Consider the following 15852-nt stretch of genomic DNA (forward strand, 5'->3'; position numbering starts at 1 on the left):
TGTCACCATATTGCTTTGCAAAGTCCTTCTTTTTTTCATGACATGCATGACAAAAGGTAGGGAAACCTTGGAGGACAATTTGTTTTCATGTATAAGAGGACTATGGCTTCAGAGAACATTCATTTTCCAGCAAGACGACTCAAAGCATCCAGCTAAAGCTACACAGAAATAGCTTAAGCAACAAGGTGGAGTGGCCCAGTCAAAGTCCAGACCTCAATCTGATTTGCAGCAGGTCTTGTAAAGGATTGTTCACGGCCAATCTCCATGTAACCCGACAAATCTTCGCAAGGAAGAATAGAGTAAAATCTTCAAGTGAAAGCTTCAACGTGCCTCAACTAAATGCTGACGTAAAGGGATGAATATGTTCATACAATCCCTTATTATGTGTCACATATTTTTAATTTAATTATCATTTTGTAGAAACCAGTCTTCACTTTGATATTAAAGTTATTTGTTGTTGTTAAAGAAGGCCAATTTTGTTTATCTTGATTGATTTGTAAAAGCAATGAAAAGAGTAAAACATCCGGGGGGGGGGGGGGGGGGGGGATACTTTTTTACTGACTGTCCTTACTCATTCATCTATCTAATGTGAATTAGGTTTAGCTACTTTTTAAGGACAAATGCCCGAAATCCTCAAACTGTAGTGGTTGAAATGCACACTACTCAGATTTGTATTTGCATTTTTTAAGATGACAGTTCCAGTCTAATTTGTGTTGCCTCATCATGTGAATCTCCCCACTGCCCCCTCGCCCAAACTACCCTTTTACAATAAATGCAAGGTTTCCATGGCAGTGAAATGCACAGAGAAAGCTTTTACTCAACCATCTATGATAATTAATGTTATTGTTACATTTAATTACACTAATTGCCCAATGCGGGGACTCGCAGTTAGTCAAAGGGTGACAAATGCATGTGGAAAGTGGTGCATATGACCAGGGGAGGCTTCAGGAAATTGGTGGTAAGTCATAATGTGATGTCCTCTGAAGTGATGCAAATGCGTGCGTGGGTGCAGGAGGGGGCGTGGGGTGGAGGGGAAGGAGATCTGGTTGGCAATGCGAGGAGGCTCACGTGAAAATTCCTGTTTCCCCGCAGCGCAGTTTGTCAGCCTCATCTCTGTGTGTGCGTGTGTTGTCTCGCTGCTCGTACGCATGTCTGATGATTCGTGCCACAGAAGGACCTGCCTGACTGCCTGAGACCTTCTAGCTCCGCTCATCCTCCTCATCATGTTCTTGTTGTAGTCCGAAGCTCTTTTTGTTTTTCCCGCTGAAAGCCTTTAAGTAGACTCGAAGCAGGAGGAGAAAGCAGGGGGGGAAAAAAGCAACAAAAAACAAAACACATGCAGTACTGACTGGACCGATGACCAAGAGCTGTGTGTACGCTGATTTCAGGACTGCAGGACTACAATAGCGAAAAGCCCTCCTTGCCTTTTTAGAGGCCACAAGAAGGGGGAAAAGGAAAAGAGAAAAAACGGAGGAAAGGCGCCGCAGTCCTGCAAGTCGGAGGGGGAGATCGACACCGAAGAGAGTCCTCGATCATCGGGGGTCTCACCCTGAAGCCTGAGGAGACATGTCATCCACGAAAATCAAGAAGGATAAGGAGATCATAGCGGAGTACGAGACCCAAGTGAAAGGTGCGTGAGGAATCCGGTGCTATTGAGTCCTTGGTGCTTACTTATTACGGGATGAAGTGGCACCACCTTTGGACTGTAAAGCGCTGACAGACCGCGCCAGTCAGGTGACAGGTAATCCGCGACAGCCACTGAATGCACTCTTAAGGCTCACATGCCCTAAGAGTGCAAAAAAAACCGTAGCTACATTTCCGTGTCTCCTTCTCCTTTCACTAATTCACCAGCAGCCGGTGGGGTGGATGTGGGTTGAAGGTGGCTTTGCACGCTTTGTTGCTGGGTGAAATGATCCCTGTGTGGAAATGACTGCAGGATGGTGGTCCGGTTTGTGATCTTTTCTTCTGTCAGTCTGGATTTGGCTTGTTGTTCTGGTTGCATATGGTTGACAGAAAAAATTGGGTTAAACAAATTAAATGCACACAGTGACATGAAATGCTAATTATTGCAATTATAATGGATGGATGGTTCCTTCCCATGAATCCCATTTGCTAGGGTTACCTCAACCCTCAGCCTTTGACACATTTATGCTCCCACAATAAGCTGATATATCATCAGTTCTCATGGGTATCAAAGCATACCAAGGTTTAACACAGTAACTGTTTCAAAATCACCAACATTTTCCACCATACTCTTTAAATGATTCCTGGAGCGACTGATGTTTTCTCTGGCTGCATGGATCATTGCCCGCACCCTGTTTGTTACTGCACATTGCCAGCCAGATGGCTGAAATAAGCCAAGTACACATTATCTTCAGTTACAAGAAGACATTATATTCACTGTTTGGAAATATCCCTACACCGTACACCCTGTTTATATTTATTCAGAGATGCTCCATAAAGTTAATTTAAGTCTGTGTAAGTCTTAAAAAGTTATGGATTAAAAAATTCTGCCGGTCAGAAAAGCGACAACCCACTGTTATTTAATTTAGGTTTCAGTAAGCGGTAAGGCTCCTATATATCAATATTACCCTATCACATAATGTAATTTTGCTACCTTGTTCATGTTATATGATGGAACAATTTGACTTTCCTGCTTGGTTTTTACTTGTTCCGCTCGATTATATCATTTCATTGCTCCATCTGGGATTTTTGCCATTGAAATGCATTGTGAAATGTTATAATATTATTTGCCCTTAGCACTTGAAAACTATTACTCTGTGTAAATTTATTGTTTTTTCTTAATTCTTTGTATAAATGTTTACTACATTGTCGTAACTCAGATAATCATATCTTATATTTTTAAGATTTTGCTGCTTTTTGAATCCTGCGTAAATAACAGGATCAAGTCAAGTCAATTTATCTTTATTTGTAAAGCACATTTCAGGAACAGGGAAGTTCAAGGTGCTTTGGAGGTTTTATTTATTTTTTTACTCATGTTTAGTAAGAATCTCAACCAGCCCATGCCTGTCCTGGAACACCAAATTGGACATTACGGTGGTTATTGTGGCATTAAACTTATGCTAACTGAGAAAACATATACATTTTTGAGTGGATTTGCAAGAACAACTTTGATCACCTCACTTGTAAGTGTTCCTCTTAAAAAATAAGACAAATTTTAAGGCTTAAGAGCTCTGCCCATTCACTCTCCACTGAAGCTGTAATTGAGCCACCTTTCTTTGAGTTTAAAAAATAGGCCCCTGTAAAAGATTTGTGTAAACATGTCACTGCTCATCTATCCCGTTTTGCTTGGTGCCTTTCTGCAGGCCATTTCTGGCGACTCAGGCATCATTTATTCAGCTCAGATCCAACGGTATTGTGGCTGAATTGCTCCCGTGTCACATATCCGGGCCCCGCTTGCAGCCTCTTTTTCGTTAGGCAGCACCCCTTCAAACTGTGGACGTTAATTCACGCAGACTGCTGCTTGTTTCTCATTCACAGCTGGTGTGTTGTATACGGCCTGCGGGCACATAGAGCGCCCTTGCTCTCCACAGCCACCACCTCACAGGCACAAAGGCGACGTTACGAGCCGGAGCAGGCAGTGAGTGAGCCATAATGATATTCAGATTGGAAATTGCACCTGTCTCATTGTGAGTTATTACTTTATGGTTAATGTGTAGTCAACATGGCAGATGGGGCCATATCATCCGAGTGTCACTGATTAGGTCATAACAAGGCGGCGGGGGTGCTTTATTATGTATGAGCTTTAATAGACAAGTGACAGAAAAATAGCTGGTTTCAGCAATACAACAAAGGATAAAAAACTGTTAGTGCATTTGTCAGGGATAAATAATAGACTTGTTTGAATTCACAAGCTGCAGATGACATGAAATGTAACCCCCTCCCCTTATAGAGCTGCAAACCGCTGTGCTAAAATTTGAACCCCCTGCCACTGATGAATTCCTGACGACCCCCGAGACCGGCTGCCTAAGCAGAGACTCTTAAAGACCCTGGGTGAGGGTGTTCACTTTGTTCAAGCTGTTCAGCTGGCTGATCTTTCATTTGCATGTCAATAGGGGAGGGCTCCAGGCCTGAACAAGGAGGGAGAGACAGAGTGGCTGAGGAGCTTGGACTCTGTTTTGTAGCTCACCACCATGTGGTTGCTGGACTGCGGCGCTGCCTCCTCCTTTTTGCCAAGTTTTACAGGAAGCTTGTGAAGTGGGCTCAACTAACAGCAGCTGCTTGACATTTACGATAAAATCTGTGTCCGTGAAGCTATGCTCCCTCATTATTATATACACATATGTGCTTTAAATGTTTAAAAAACTGGATAAGAAGTAGAAGCTTTCAGCCTGAATAGTCAAACACCTGAACGTTTGTTTCAGCAGGACTGGTTTTTATTTAACTGGTATGGTGTTTAGTTTTTTTTTTTTTTCCTTTTCCTTTTGCTGCACTTTAAATTGACTTAATTAACTGCAGGATCTGTTGGCTGCGTTTCCTGAATCCCACACAGTAATTAATCACTGATTCCATCCACTGGATGGAGTTCAGTAAAACTTCACCCCTACTGTTTTCATCTGGTGTTTTCACATAATAGTGTTTTTCTTATGGTGTTTTACATGCAAACGATGGAGTGATCTGTTTTTTTTTTTTGTTTCGGATTATTGCATTTAAAAGTGCACAGTAATTATCACGTTTACGTTCAATTAAATAATTTACAGTGTCTTGCAAAAGTATCTATATCTGCGTTTTGATATTTTGCCATGTCACAGACACACACTTCAGTGTATTTTTTCAGAATTTATTCTGAATTACACCAAAAGCAAACAGAGCCTTGTCTTAAAAGAGAAGAATTTTGTTTAAAATGATGCTTAAATAAAACTGTAAGTTCATTGACAGTTTTACATTGGTGACTTTTCTTATTCGCCAAATAACTCAAGCTCAATCATATTTAATTCAGCGTTTTTGATTGGACTTAGATTCAAACACATGAATGGGCTTTGATCTAAAACATTCCTTGAAGTCGGGTTGTATGTTTGGACTTGTTATCCTGCTGGAAGGTGAACGTCTGATCTTCCCGTTAGCTCTGAGCAGCTTCCCCGTCACCACAACTTGAAGCTGCTGCCATCATTTTTTATGAAGACGATGTGAAGACGATGGTGTGATCAGAGTGATATCCTGTGTCAGTTCTGCACCACACATAAATTAGATTAAGCTGACGTCTGAAGGTATTTGGTTGCATGGTATTCTATTTAGTAGTATAAAAGTTAAGGGGGTATACCATACTTTTTAAAAACCAAATACCGTTTTCCTTTAACTTCACAATTATTTGCTACTTTCTGTTCATCCGTGACATAAAATCCCAATTGAATATGTTGTTTGTTCTTGTAATTTGACAAAATACGGGCTTAGAGTTTTAAAATGATCTTATCTGGGCTACTTGCTCTTCTAAAGAACTGCCTTGAGTTGGTAAATTAAGACATAAAACAACTCATGAAAAATTATCAGTATCCTCCAGCTGTACAAAGTTATGACACCTTAAGTCAAAAATGCACACTTCAAATGAACAGGAGGTGAAATTTTAATACCTCTGCGTTAAGGCTTCAGTTTGAACTTTTACTGCTTAAATTTACAAAGAGAAGTAAAAAAACAAACAAAAAAAAAACAGAAAAGCAGTGTTTTTACACTCATAATGTTGTCATCATCATGTTTTACTGTGATAGTGTTTTCAGGGGGTGAGCATTATTCGCTTCTGCCACAGAAAAAGTTTATCATGTATGTATCATGCAGCACTTCAGTGTAATCTGACCAGAGATGCCACGTTTTAAACTTCATCCCTGACCTTCTGCTGGTTTTGTTGGTCTTCATGATGCTATTTTATTAATTCAATAATTGTCTCTGACAAACCTCTGATGCCTTCACATAATAACTGGTTTCAAACTGAGATTAAGTGACATGTAGGTGGATTCTGCTTACCAATAGGCAACATCAGAAGATGTTTGGTTGCACAGGATTTTATTTATTTACTTACTTAGTGTCAAAGTAAAGGATCCTGTCAAAAAAATAAAACACAGCTTGTTTGACCTCCAAATTTGTAGAAAAGTTTAAAGATCTAGTTTTCTTTCTACTTCAGCATTATATGCTACTGTACATTGTGTTGTTCTGTCATACAAGACCCCAGTAAAGTGTATTAATTTGAAAATATTCCAGGGATACTAATGCTTTTGGAAGTAAATTTGGTCCAGTGTTAGCTGAACTCTGGGTTTTTGGTTAGTTGGTTGTTGAGGTCTTGGCAGGCAGCAGGAAGCTGCAGGAACAGACAGAGAGCAGAGGAGTTGGTCACGCTGAGTCATTTAATGTGGACCCTCCAGCTTCCTGCTTGTTGGGCAAACCTGCTGCAGACTAAGTGAACATTGGCAAAGGAAATTTAATTAATTTGCTGTTAGGGCATTAATCTTGAGTGGGACAGCTTGTTTATTGTACGGCCCAATAAATTCACCTCCTCTCTGGGCTGCTTTGGTTTGTGTGAAACTGCAGTGAGTTATTAAAACATGACAAAGCTGGAGATTGCTTCTGTTGGATTGTTGGATTCCCTATTGTTAATCACTAAGAAACATTTATTAAATGCACTTACTTACTCTGTTGTTGAAAATAAAATAAAAAGATTGATTATCTTGATTTGTTCATAATGAAGTCTTTTTAGAGCTTTATTACGAGCATAACTGGGGCATTGGGAAATCTGTTTGCTAATATTTCCATCTAAGTTATATATCTTTTCTTCTTTTGCTTTTCTAAGCTTTGTGTTTTTTTTATCTAAAAGTGTCTAATCAAGTGATAGTTGACTGACTGATGGGTAAATCAATTTTCAACATACAAATAGGAACATGTTCTAAATGCAATGGTTGGTCTGGGGTGGATTTCACCTCTCATTGCGGAGACAGAAGGCTGCAGCAGGCAAAATGTAAACTTTAACGAGTTACACTAAATTTGCAAATCTGGATTTTCCTAACCAGTCTGTTGGACCCCATCAACAACTTCCCTCTTGCATTTTATTTCATGAATTCCCCAAGTTATTAAATAAAAGATAATGTGGTGTTTGAATTGTTAAAATAAGCAGTGATAGGCGTTTTAAAAAAGCGGTCTCAAATATTCACAGATTTTTGGCTATTAGCAATTATTCGTGACGCTTAAGTCCTTTGAATAACAGGGTTCACTGTGTTAGTAATTGTTTACCAGAATGTGCTAGAAATGTATTAAATGCCTCAATAAAAGTGCATCATACTTAAATCGTCCATCATAATTTAAAGTAAAAAAGATTTATAATTATTTCAATAATTATTAATAAATTGTCCTGTGCTATAAATTAATTATGGTACATTTATTTTATCTGGAAGTCTTAACCGTTATAGTCAGTGGACGGTGGTACAATGGCTCTATGTAATTGGCTACCAAACTCGATAGGAGTAGTTGGTGTTTTTTAAAATTGGTTTACAAAAGACTGTAGCACCTACAACGTAAAATAATAAATGGGTTTCTAAAGTTTCATTCATTATTCATTTTTGTAAAGCAAACCTATTCATATTTAACAAATTATTTATTATCTAAAAACTATCTGAGTTTTCAGCAGCACAGAAATTGGTATCGATCAGTGAAATACTATCATTTATTTGTATTTATTGGACTTTTAAAATAGGATTATATCAAGATGTCTTCACTCATAACTGGAGCCTTGATAATCTTTAAACATTTTCCAGAGGAGATAAATATGTGAATTCAAATGTCGGCTTGCATAAATGTATTAATAATAACCGATAAATATGCATAGAAATCAACCAACCGTACATGCCGCTAATGTATTTTGCTTTTTTCTTTCATCTTGTCATTTTTATGTAGTTTATTTTTTAAACTTTAAACAGCACAGACATAAAATCAAACAACATTACAATTACAAAGGGAGACCTAGATGTTTTCTTAGATGCATATAAAATAATGTATCATGTCTTATCACTAGTGAGCTGTTCATAAATAATATCCTTTTATTACACACTGTATGTCATCCTAAATAATAATGACAATTTACAGCAGGAAGGCTTCAAAAAATGTATTTAATGTTGTTCATTTTCCCTCCCCCACAGTCTAAAACTATGACTCTTAAGCTAATTAGTGTCTCTAAATTGCTCTCCGTGTGGACGTGTGTGTGTGTGTGTGTGTGTGTGTGTGTGTGCTTGCGCATTGTTGTGCTGTGTGTTGCTGTTTCCCCGTAAAGAGTGTACCCCACCTTTTACCCAATTAAAGCTGGAGATAGCACCAGTAACCCCACAACCCTGCAAGAAAAGCAGGTACAGACAATCAGAAAGCTGGCTGAAGCTTTGGAAAACCTAAAAATTTAAAAGGTGCTCTGCTCATTTTAAATTGAGCAGAGCACCTTTAAAATGCACAACCAAATTTTACCTTTTACAAAACATTTTTTGAGTTGTCATTCTTGTGTACTGTATCATTCAACTCTGTCTGTTTTGCTTCAGAGTTCAGAATCAGCTTTTATTTGGTGTCTTAAGGCTCAGTATGATGAATGCAGCTGCGACTTGATTAACAGAGACGTTGTTCTGTCTGTTTCACAAATTCTCCAGATATAATTAGCCTTTCAAGAAAATGCAGATCTGTCAAGCGTTATTTATCATTTAACAGTGTTTGAATAGTTCCTCAATTCATGTGTTGGCATTAATGAAGCTAACAAAGGCCCTTTGAAAGAAGACAAACAGCTTCGTTTTCATGGTTACTCAGTGCCAGTCAGTCCAAGTGTTCACTTTTCATTTAAGCCATTCAATTTGTTTTAAAAAAATAAAAGTCAGCATTTCCTGTAAAAGTGACCCTTTAGCCCCATTCCAGTAAGAGACTGCTGTGTACTGGGAAACTAGAGATGAATTAGAGGCAGTTTTACATATTTTTCAGCTTAAACCTATAAAAGATTTGTAAAAACCAAAATTAGACTCTCCCCACTTCTCTTTTATTGCCACCACTGCACTTCTAAAGCGAGAAACCTCAATAGGTTTGATATTTGCACCATCAACACTGATGGTTGTCTGTCCTTTTCTTTCTGTTTTACGACCAGAAACGCATAACAAAGCCAAAAAATAAAATTGTAAAAACGAGATTAATATGTCCACAACCCGAGTGACAAGAACATTAGTGATAAAAACAAAGCATCATTTAGCGTGTATCTTAAAGGTGAACTCTTTTTCTAGAGAAGTTGAAAGGTAATCTTTTAACCCTTTAAGTGGCCCTCAAAATGCTTACATGTACGTCAATGAGGACATCAGTGTCATCGTGAGAGTTAAACACAGACTCTTTTCTTGTCAACACATACTATATTTTAATCTTTGTGTCATGCCTTAAAGGACAGCAACAGCTCCTTTGCACCAACAGCAACCAAATGCAAAAAAATTTTTTATAAGCAATGGTGTTAACAAAAATGTCAGTTTCAAATGAATCGACACTTGTTCCTGTTTATGAGGACAAGGTAATGTTTGCACTGCAGCACAGGTGTTTGTTGCAGGAAATAAGGAAAAGCAATAGTATAAGTTTGGATTAGCCATCTCTTCTGAAGTTGTTTGGTGATTAATAATCATCATAATGGAAGTTGCACTTTGACACTGTAAAAAGCTAAAGCCATATATCTGTGCGTGAGACATCTGCAGTGAGACGTTCTTGTTAAGGATGCTGGAAATTTGCAGTCAAAATAAGATAAAACTGAATATTAACTTTAAATGTTCAACATGACTTTTTTTTTATCAAGAGATAAAAATGGTTCAGATGGAACCATATTTCCCCCCCACTGTGACTGTTTACATAAAAACTGGCTTCAGCACAGCAAGCTCCTACACAAAGGTAGGAAAGTAGTAGTTAAAAATTGATGGCCAATCAGGCAGAAATTTATTGTACTCACCGTGTTCAGTGTTTTGCAACAGAGATGTTGCTGAGTATGGCTCACATTCGTGCTGCCAGCATTCCAAGGTTGGAAAAAGATAAAGTAACAGACATTGCATCAGAAATGTGCAAAACAATGTTTCCAAATGTGTCCATATATGGACTATAGGGGAATTATCGCTCCCCCTGCAAAGCCTGCTGCTCTGCAAGCCTGGTTTGAGACTAAAGGAGATTTTATTTCTCTCTCTTTTTTTCAGAAAACAAAACTGCCTGTGACAACACTACTGATCTGTTCAAATTAAAATCTTCTGAGAGAATACAGGCACTGTAACCATAGCAACAGCTACAACAAGAATGCTCAGCAAAAAAGAAAATGCAGAAAGTCTCTCAAAGCTCACTATCTGATGAAGCAATTAGTTAAGTGGTAATATTTTAAGCTCCAGAACTGCTAGATTAACTTTATCTTAGCATGTCCCACAGAAGACTTTAGATAATTAAACAGTCACCTATTTGCAGCTCACAAATCCCTCTTGTACACTAAGGAGTATAGATATAGGATCAAAAGTGGCACACTCTAAGAAGCTCAAAACTGTGACATTTCACTCTATAGCTTTTAAGAGGTTAATTCAAATTTTATTTTAACTTTGATGGCGATTGCATTTGTTTGGCTAACACATTTTTAATTTGCTGCTATATCATCAATGTACAGCTTTGAAAACAGCGGTATAAAGTTAGAAAGCTAAAATACTCAGAAAATTTATTGTTTTCTGAAGTCAGAATATGATTCCCTGACTAGATTGAAACCAGAAAATAACTGGCATTACAGAGGCTTGACAAATGGCAATGGCAGTTCTGTCATCTTAGTCTTTTCCTTGTTTCCAATTTTAGGCGAGGTGAAATCTTATCTACTTTTAGAACTTGTGCAAGTTGTTTCAAAGCCTCACACAAATAAAATATTTATTTGAACCCCTAAAACATTAGTTGTCTCTATTCTACTGCAAGTGAATTGGTATTTTATTCTAATTTAGCTTAATCGATGCTGTTTAGGGGAAAAGACTGTTTTACTGCTGTAATCAGATGCTGCTGCATTCTGATAAACATAAATCGTGTCCATCTAACTCTACCTCACTCAGCGTGCCACCTCTCCATGTCCGCCAGATTTAACCCTTTCCTCCAATAGGCTTCTCCCCTGAGACTGGTTTACGCCCATGTTGCCATGGAGACACTTTGCAGCCTGGTCCTGCGTAGCTGGATGCTGGATACAGCAAATGATTGAAAGCTGGGTAGGATTCTTCAGCTTATGCCTGGATTTAACCATATATGGTGATGAAATGGCCCTCTTCAATATGGCTTGACAGAGATAGACAAGCGTTCTGCCTTTTTATTACTATTGCAGTCAATACTATTTGTCTTGGTAGTATTCAATTTCAATACAAAGAGGATCTTTGAGGAGAGGAGAGCTTGGGGCAAGTCAAAATGATGCACAAGTCAATCTGATCTGTTGGGTTTTTTCTTTCAGTCTGGATTGATTTTTAGTTTAGTGGACAGAACATCCAGTGGAAAATCCAATAAACCAGCTGATAATTAGGAGGACCAACACAGAAACTGACAGCTGACATCTTGCTCTAAGACGCTCGACCGGTTCATCTCTACCCAGCTATTGATTGGGCTCATCTAAAGTTCTCTTATCTTTGAGCACACGTGCTGCAGCAGCCTGGGCTACAGAGAGAGACCGGGTTTGATAGAGACAGGCGAAGAACTCACAGCGACATCAGCTGCACGGCCCCATGAATCCAAAATTGTGCTAATCATTAGAGGATTAAAGCTGAACAGAGAAGCAGGGGGATTTGTTCAGCGCTGGGACTTGTATTCTGAGACTTAGTATAAGGGGCAGACAGAGTGAACTGAGGTCTGGATAAGGGCTGCTTTCTTCTATGTGTCTTCTTTTCACACAAATTTGGCTCTGAAGTGTAGAACCGAAATGCTGCAGAGCTGGAGTCAGAGATTAGGTTGGAGAAATTTGGCTTGTAGTTGCTTTTGTCTATTTTTGTGTGCTCCTCTTGCTGCACAGTGACATTGTGACACTTTAAATGCTGCCCCCATCTGCAGTTATCTCCAAAAAGAAAATACCCTCAAGATCAGGGTCACCCATTTTCAAAAATAATTGTAGACTTCTTATTCAGTAATAAAATGCAAACATAATGCATGGTTGGCTTAAAAGGCTAAACAAAACTTAAATGGCTAAACAAAAGATTTGAGACATGAACAGATGCTGACACATTGTGAGCATAAATGGATTTTAACATGTGAAATATAAAGCTTCCATTTAAAGCTCTTAGTCTGAATGTCCTAATAAAAAGCAGCAGATAATAGTGAAGTGGAAAAAAATTACTAATGTCTTTTATGAAAAAAAAAATATATTGCGACATGGATTTGTATTCATTCCCTGTTAATTAACTTTCACTAAGATTAACTGCATTGAACCAGTTGTCTGGTTTATCACAGCTTGTTAGGAAGTCGAGGTCAATCAGAATGTCGTTCCCCTCCAGGGTCAGTGACCAACAATCACAGCTGAAAGGTGCTCGGCATTGAACCTCTGACCTTCAATAAGTCAGAGTGTTAACTGCCCCGTCGACACCGCTCTCGAGGCAACACCAGTAAAAACTTGAAAATCACTGAAGCTCTGCATCTGGTAGTAATTTTGGTGCCATTCTCTTGCTGGGGAGCCAACAGGAAGTCAGGCGGAGCAGCTAGAGGAAGTCTCGAATGCAGATGCTCTCAACCAGATGACTGTGCTACACAAAGACTGCAAAATAAAAAAAAGAGATCTCATAGCACATTTGAAAGGCTAACAATCATGTAGAAATGTGTCAGGCATCAGTTTAAGATGTTGCAGTCAATCTCACTTAGATCTCAATACCTTTTCTTCAGACATTTCACAAAGGAGCTTTGTTAAATCTAAATCTTGTTTTATGAAATTTATTATAAATTCCCCCAGAATGTGGTTCAGCACTGTTGTCCCTGCAGGATTTTGTCTGGAAGGATCAAAGTTCATGCATGTCTGACATCCTGCTATTGTTTTTAGAGGTTTTCCTGTTACTGTCCTATGAGTATCCATATGTTGATCAATGTACATAAAAAATCTCTTTATGGAGTATGTGTAGATGAGGATGATGATTAGGATTGCAATACTGTCACATATAAATGATACAGATGTTTTAAAAACCTGGATCTCATAATTTAGTCACTGTAAAACTATAATTTACGTCTTCCCAGACGACACCTATTTAATTTCTGTGCAAAAGTTTTGCTTTACCATAAAATTATTTTTTGATTGCAAGTTTTAGTGAAAGTGTTATATTTGGTCATCCTGTTTAATCGTCCAGTTGACCCTGCATGTGCTCTTCTGCCACAACTTATGAAAACGTTTGGATCTCAAGGGTTGACCACAGGATTATTGATTATTATTATTATTCACCCTCTCACCTCAGATTCCAGTCGCTAATCAACGAATGCAGACTGTTGCCATGGTGCCAATGAAATCGCTCATAACACCTGAGGTGGTTTTGAAAAAACAGGGAGGAACTGAACAAGGTCTTTAAATAGAGCTGAATCTGGTCGGGGTGGACTGTGAGAGAACTGGTTAAAACCACACCTGTGTAGAAGAAGATTTAGTTTCCCAGGTCAGTCGTCGTGGAGCAGGGTGGAGTACAGCTGCTGTTTCCCCGTCCATAACTTGCTGGAGATATTTTAGATCCATTCGTGCCTGGGAATGCCATGTGATTCTCCAGACTGAGCTGGAGAGGAATGTCTGGGATTTGATCTGTTACTTTCACAAACTAATCTCAGAGAAGCAGAAAACAACAGATATTAGTGTTCGACAAAATGATTTTATGGTTTGCTGCCTCATCACACTCTCCTGTGATGAATGCAAAGTGGCATTACAAATAATTTATGAGTGTAATTTAAAAAATAAAGATGTTGCAGAAAAGTAACAATGATAGTAGAGTAAGTAAAGTAGAGTAGATGTTAGATGTATTAGATGTTGCTGGTGTGAGCACAGTAGTGTTTATGCATTTCACACACAAAGACAAAAGAAAATGTTGCTGGGTTTCATAAATGCTCAATATAACACATTTACAGTATGGATTATGTTAAACATTAAAAACATTTTAATTGCTGTTTCTTTTAAACCATTAGACTGCAGTTTATTTTAGATATCATTTTTGTGTTTGTGTAGAATATATCAAACTGTTCATAGGTGCTATTTTGGAGCAAGGAACTGGATAACAAAATAAAATAGTTCTTTCAGAAAAGATGCAATTTATGCTCAGCTACACCAGCAAAAGTGAATCATCAAAGTCTGTGTGGTGGCCTAATTCTAATTAGGTTGTTACAAAGGTTGTAAAAGGAGAATTTATCCAAACAGAAGTGCATCCCTCATTTGTGTGATCCCACTAGACTGTTAATCATATGTCAGATGCTCTTGGCCCCCCCACCCCTAGTCGGCCTCTTGTCACATCCGTCCCTGTTTCTATTAAAGAAAAGATCCCACACAAAAACAGAGCAGATGGCTGCATTGCTGCTTGGAGATGACAAGATCCAACAAAGCAGAAACATTAAAGGCTTAACTTAACTCGTGTTGAGTTTGACGAGTCATGTTTTTGGTTCATTGCCCAGATAATCCCTTTCCAAACTGGAGGTGTGAGGATTTTTCTGTCACTTATTTAATAGAATAATGAGAATCACTGTTTGAAATGCTAATCCTACATGAGCTGCTCCAAATGACCAAGTTATTTGAGGAAGAAATGCATGAATCAGAGATTTGTGGTGATTTCCGATGGATTTTGGAAACGTTTGACCTGCTGATGTGAGATTTAGTCTTTTTCAACTTACTAATTTTAATTAAAATTAAAATTCAAGAATATTTTATTTATCCCCCCCCCAAAAAAATAAACAATGTGTTGGTGGACCTCTCATTGTCTAAGTTTCCAGCTACTAGGAACTATGAATAGCAAACTAGTTTTTGTAAATTATTTTAAAACTAAAAATACTTTATATGAATTATAAAATAAAAACAGTTCTTTAAAAAAAACACATCTGTCTCTCTGAAAAACTGAAAATGTACAAAATAGTTAAATCTTCAGGTATTTACACAGATTAAAAATAAAACCATGTCAAAACAAAGAAAATTTCTAATCCAGATCATTTTGATTTTAAAAAAACAACTGATGCCACAGTGCTTTATTAATTTGGTTTAACTACACAGAAAAATTAACAATTTCTCTCAATTAGGATTGTTGACAGTTTATCCTTAGCATGAATAACTTTCTCTGTGTGTATTCCCGATAGAGCAAGTGTAATATTTCAAAAAGACTACCAACTCTCTCTAATCCAACACTAATTAACTACAGAAGATTAACCCGGCAACCAATACGAGACTTTTCTCATATCTGCTGATGTCCTAAAGGTTTCCATGGTTGAACTGAAGTCTAACAATCAACCCTTGGTCACATGGCTGCAGGACGTTCGTTTCTGCACACACTATTCAAGCTCCACAAGACACACTGAGCCAAACTCCTGAAATTCCTCTGCAAGTCAAGTAGTAGGAGTTGTTTTCCACATAAACAAATGTGCAACTGCTGTTGAGCTTACAGTGAAAACTGATTTCGGCACGTCGGCCATATGCGTAGCCATCAACTCCCTCGGTGACGAAGCGTGAATGACCAGCTTGGATGCCACTGCTTTCTCTGGAATCATTCTACATGCCTCACTACTGCTGAAGACAGCGGAGTGTTTATTCCCGCAGCAACAGCTTGTTGTCAACCAGCTACTTTTTGGTATGATGAGGTCACTGATCTGAAGAAATGGTGCGATTTTTAGATTTTGATTAGTTGACTTCTGTCAAAATGAATACTTACATGCTTA

The 15852-nt window shown here is 38.2% G+C and overlaps 1 protein-coding gene and 1 long non-coding RNA gene across 3 annotated transcripts in view; one reads left to right on the forward strand and one right to left on the reverse strand.

Moving 5' to 3' along the window:
* Positions 1–1039: 1039 nt before the first annotated feature.
* Positions 1040–15852, forward strand: part of srgap3 (SLIT-ROBO Rho GTPase activating protein 3) — a 68464-nt gene continuing 53651 nt past the window's right edge. Inside the window, exon 1 of one of the 2 annotated variants that reach the window (XM_028002741.1) lies at positions 1040–1630. In XM_028002741.1, coding sequence (XP_027858542.1) covers positions 1567–1630 — 64 coding nt within the window. In that variant the 5' untranslated portion in view covers positions 1040–1566. The remainder of the gene's footprint in view (positions 1631–15852) is intronic. The other variant, XM_028002742.1, reaches the window with a different exon arrangement.
* On the reverse strand, positions 7891–14921 carry LOC114135438 (uncharacterized). The gene is made up of 3 exons (XR_003593594.1): positions 13580–14921; positions 13411–13479; positions 7891–12730 (listed from the first exon to the last, which is right to left on the reverse strand). It is a non-coding gene; the product is annotated as an uncharacterized LOC114135438 (long non-coding RNA).

Source organism: Xiphophorus couchianus, chromosome 20 (genome assembly GCF_001444195.1).
Source record: "Xiphophorus couchianus chromosome 20, X_couchianus-1.0, whole genome shotgun sequence".
NCBI classification, from domain to species: Eukaryota; Metazoa; Chordata; class Actinopteri; order Cyprinodontiformes; family Poeciliidae; genus Xiphophorus; species Xiphophorus couchianus.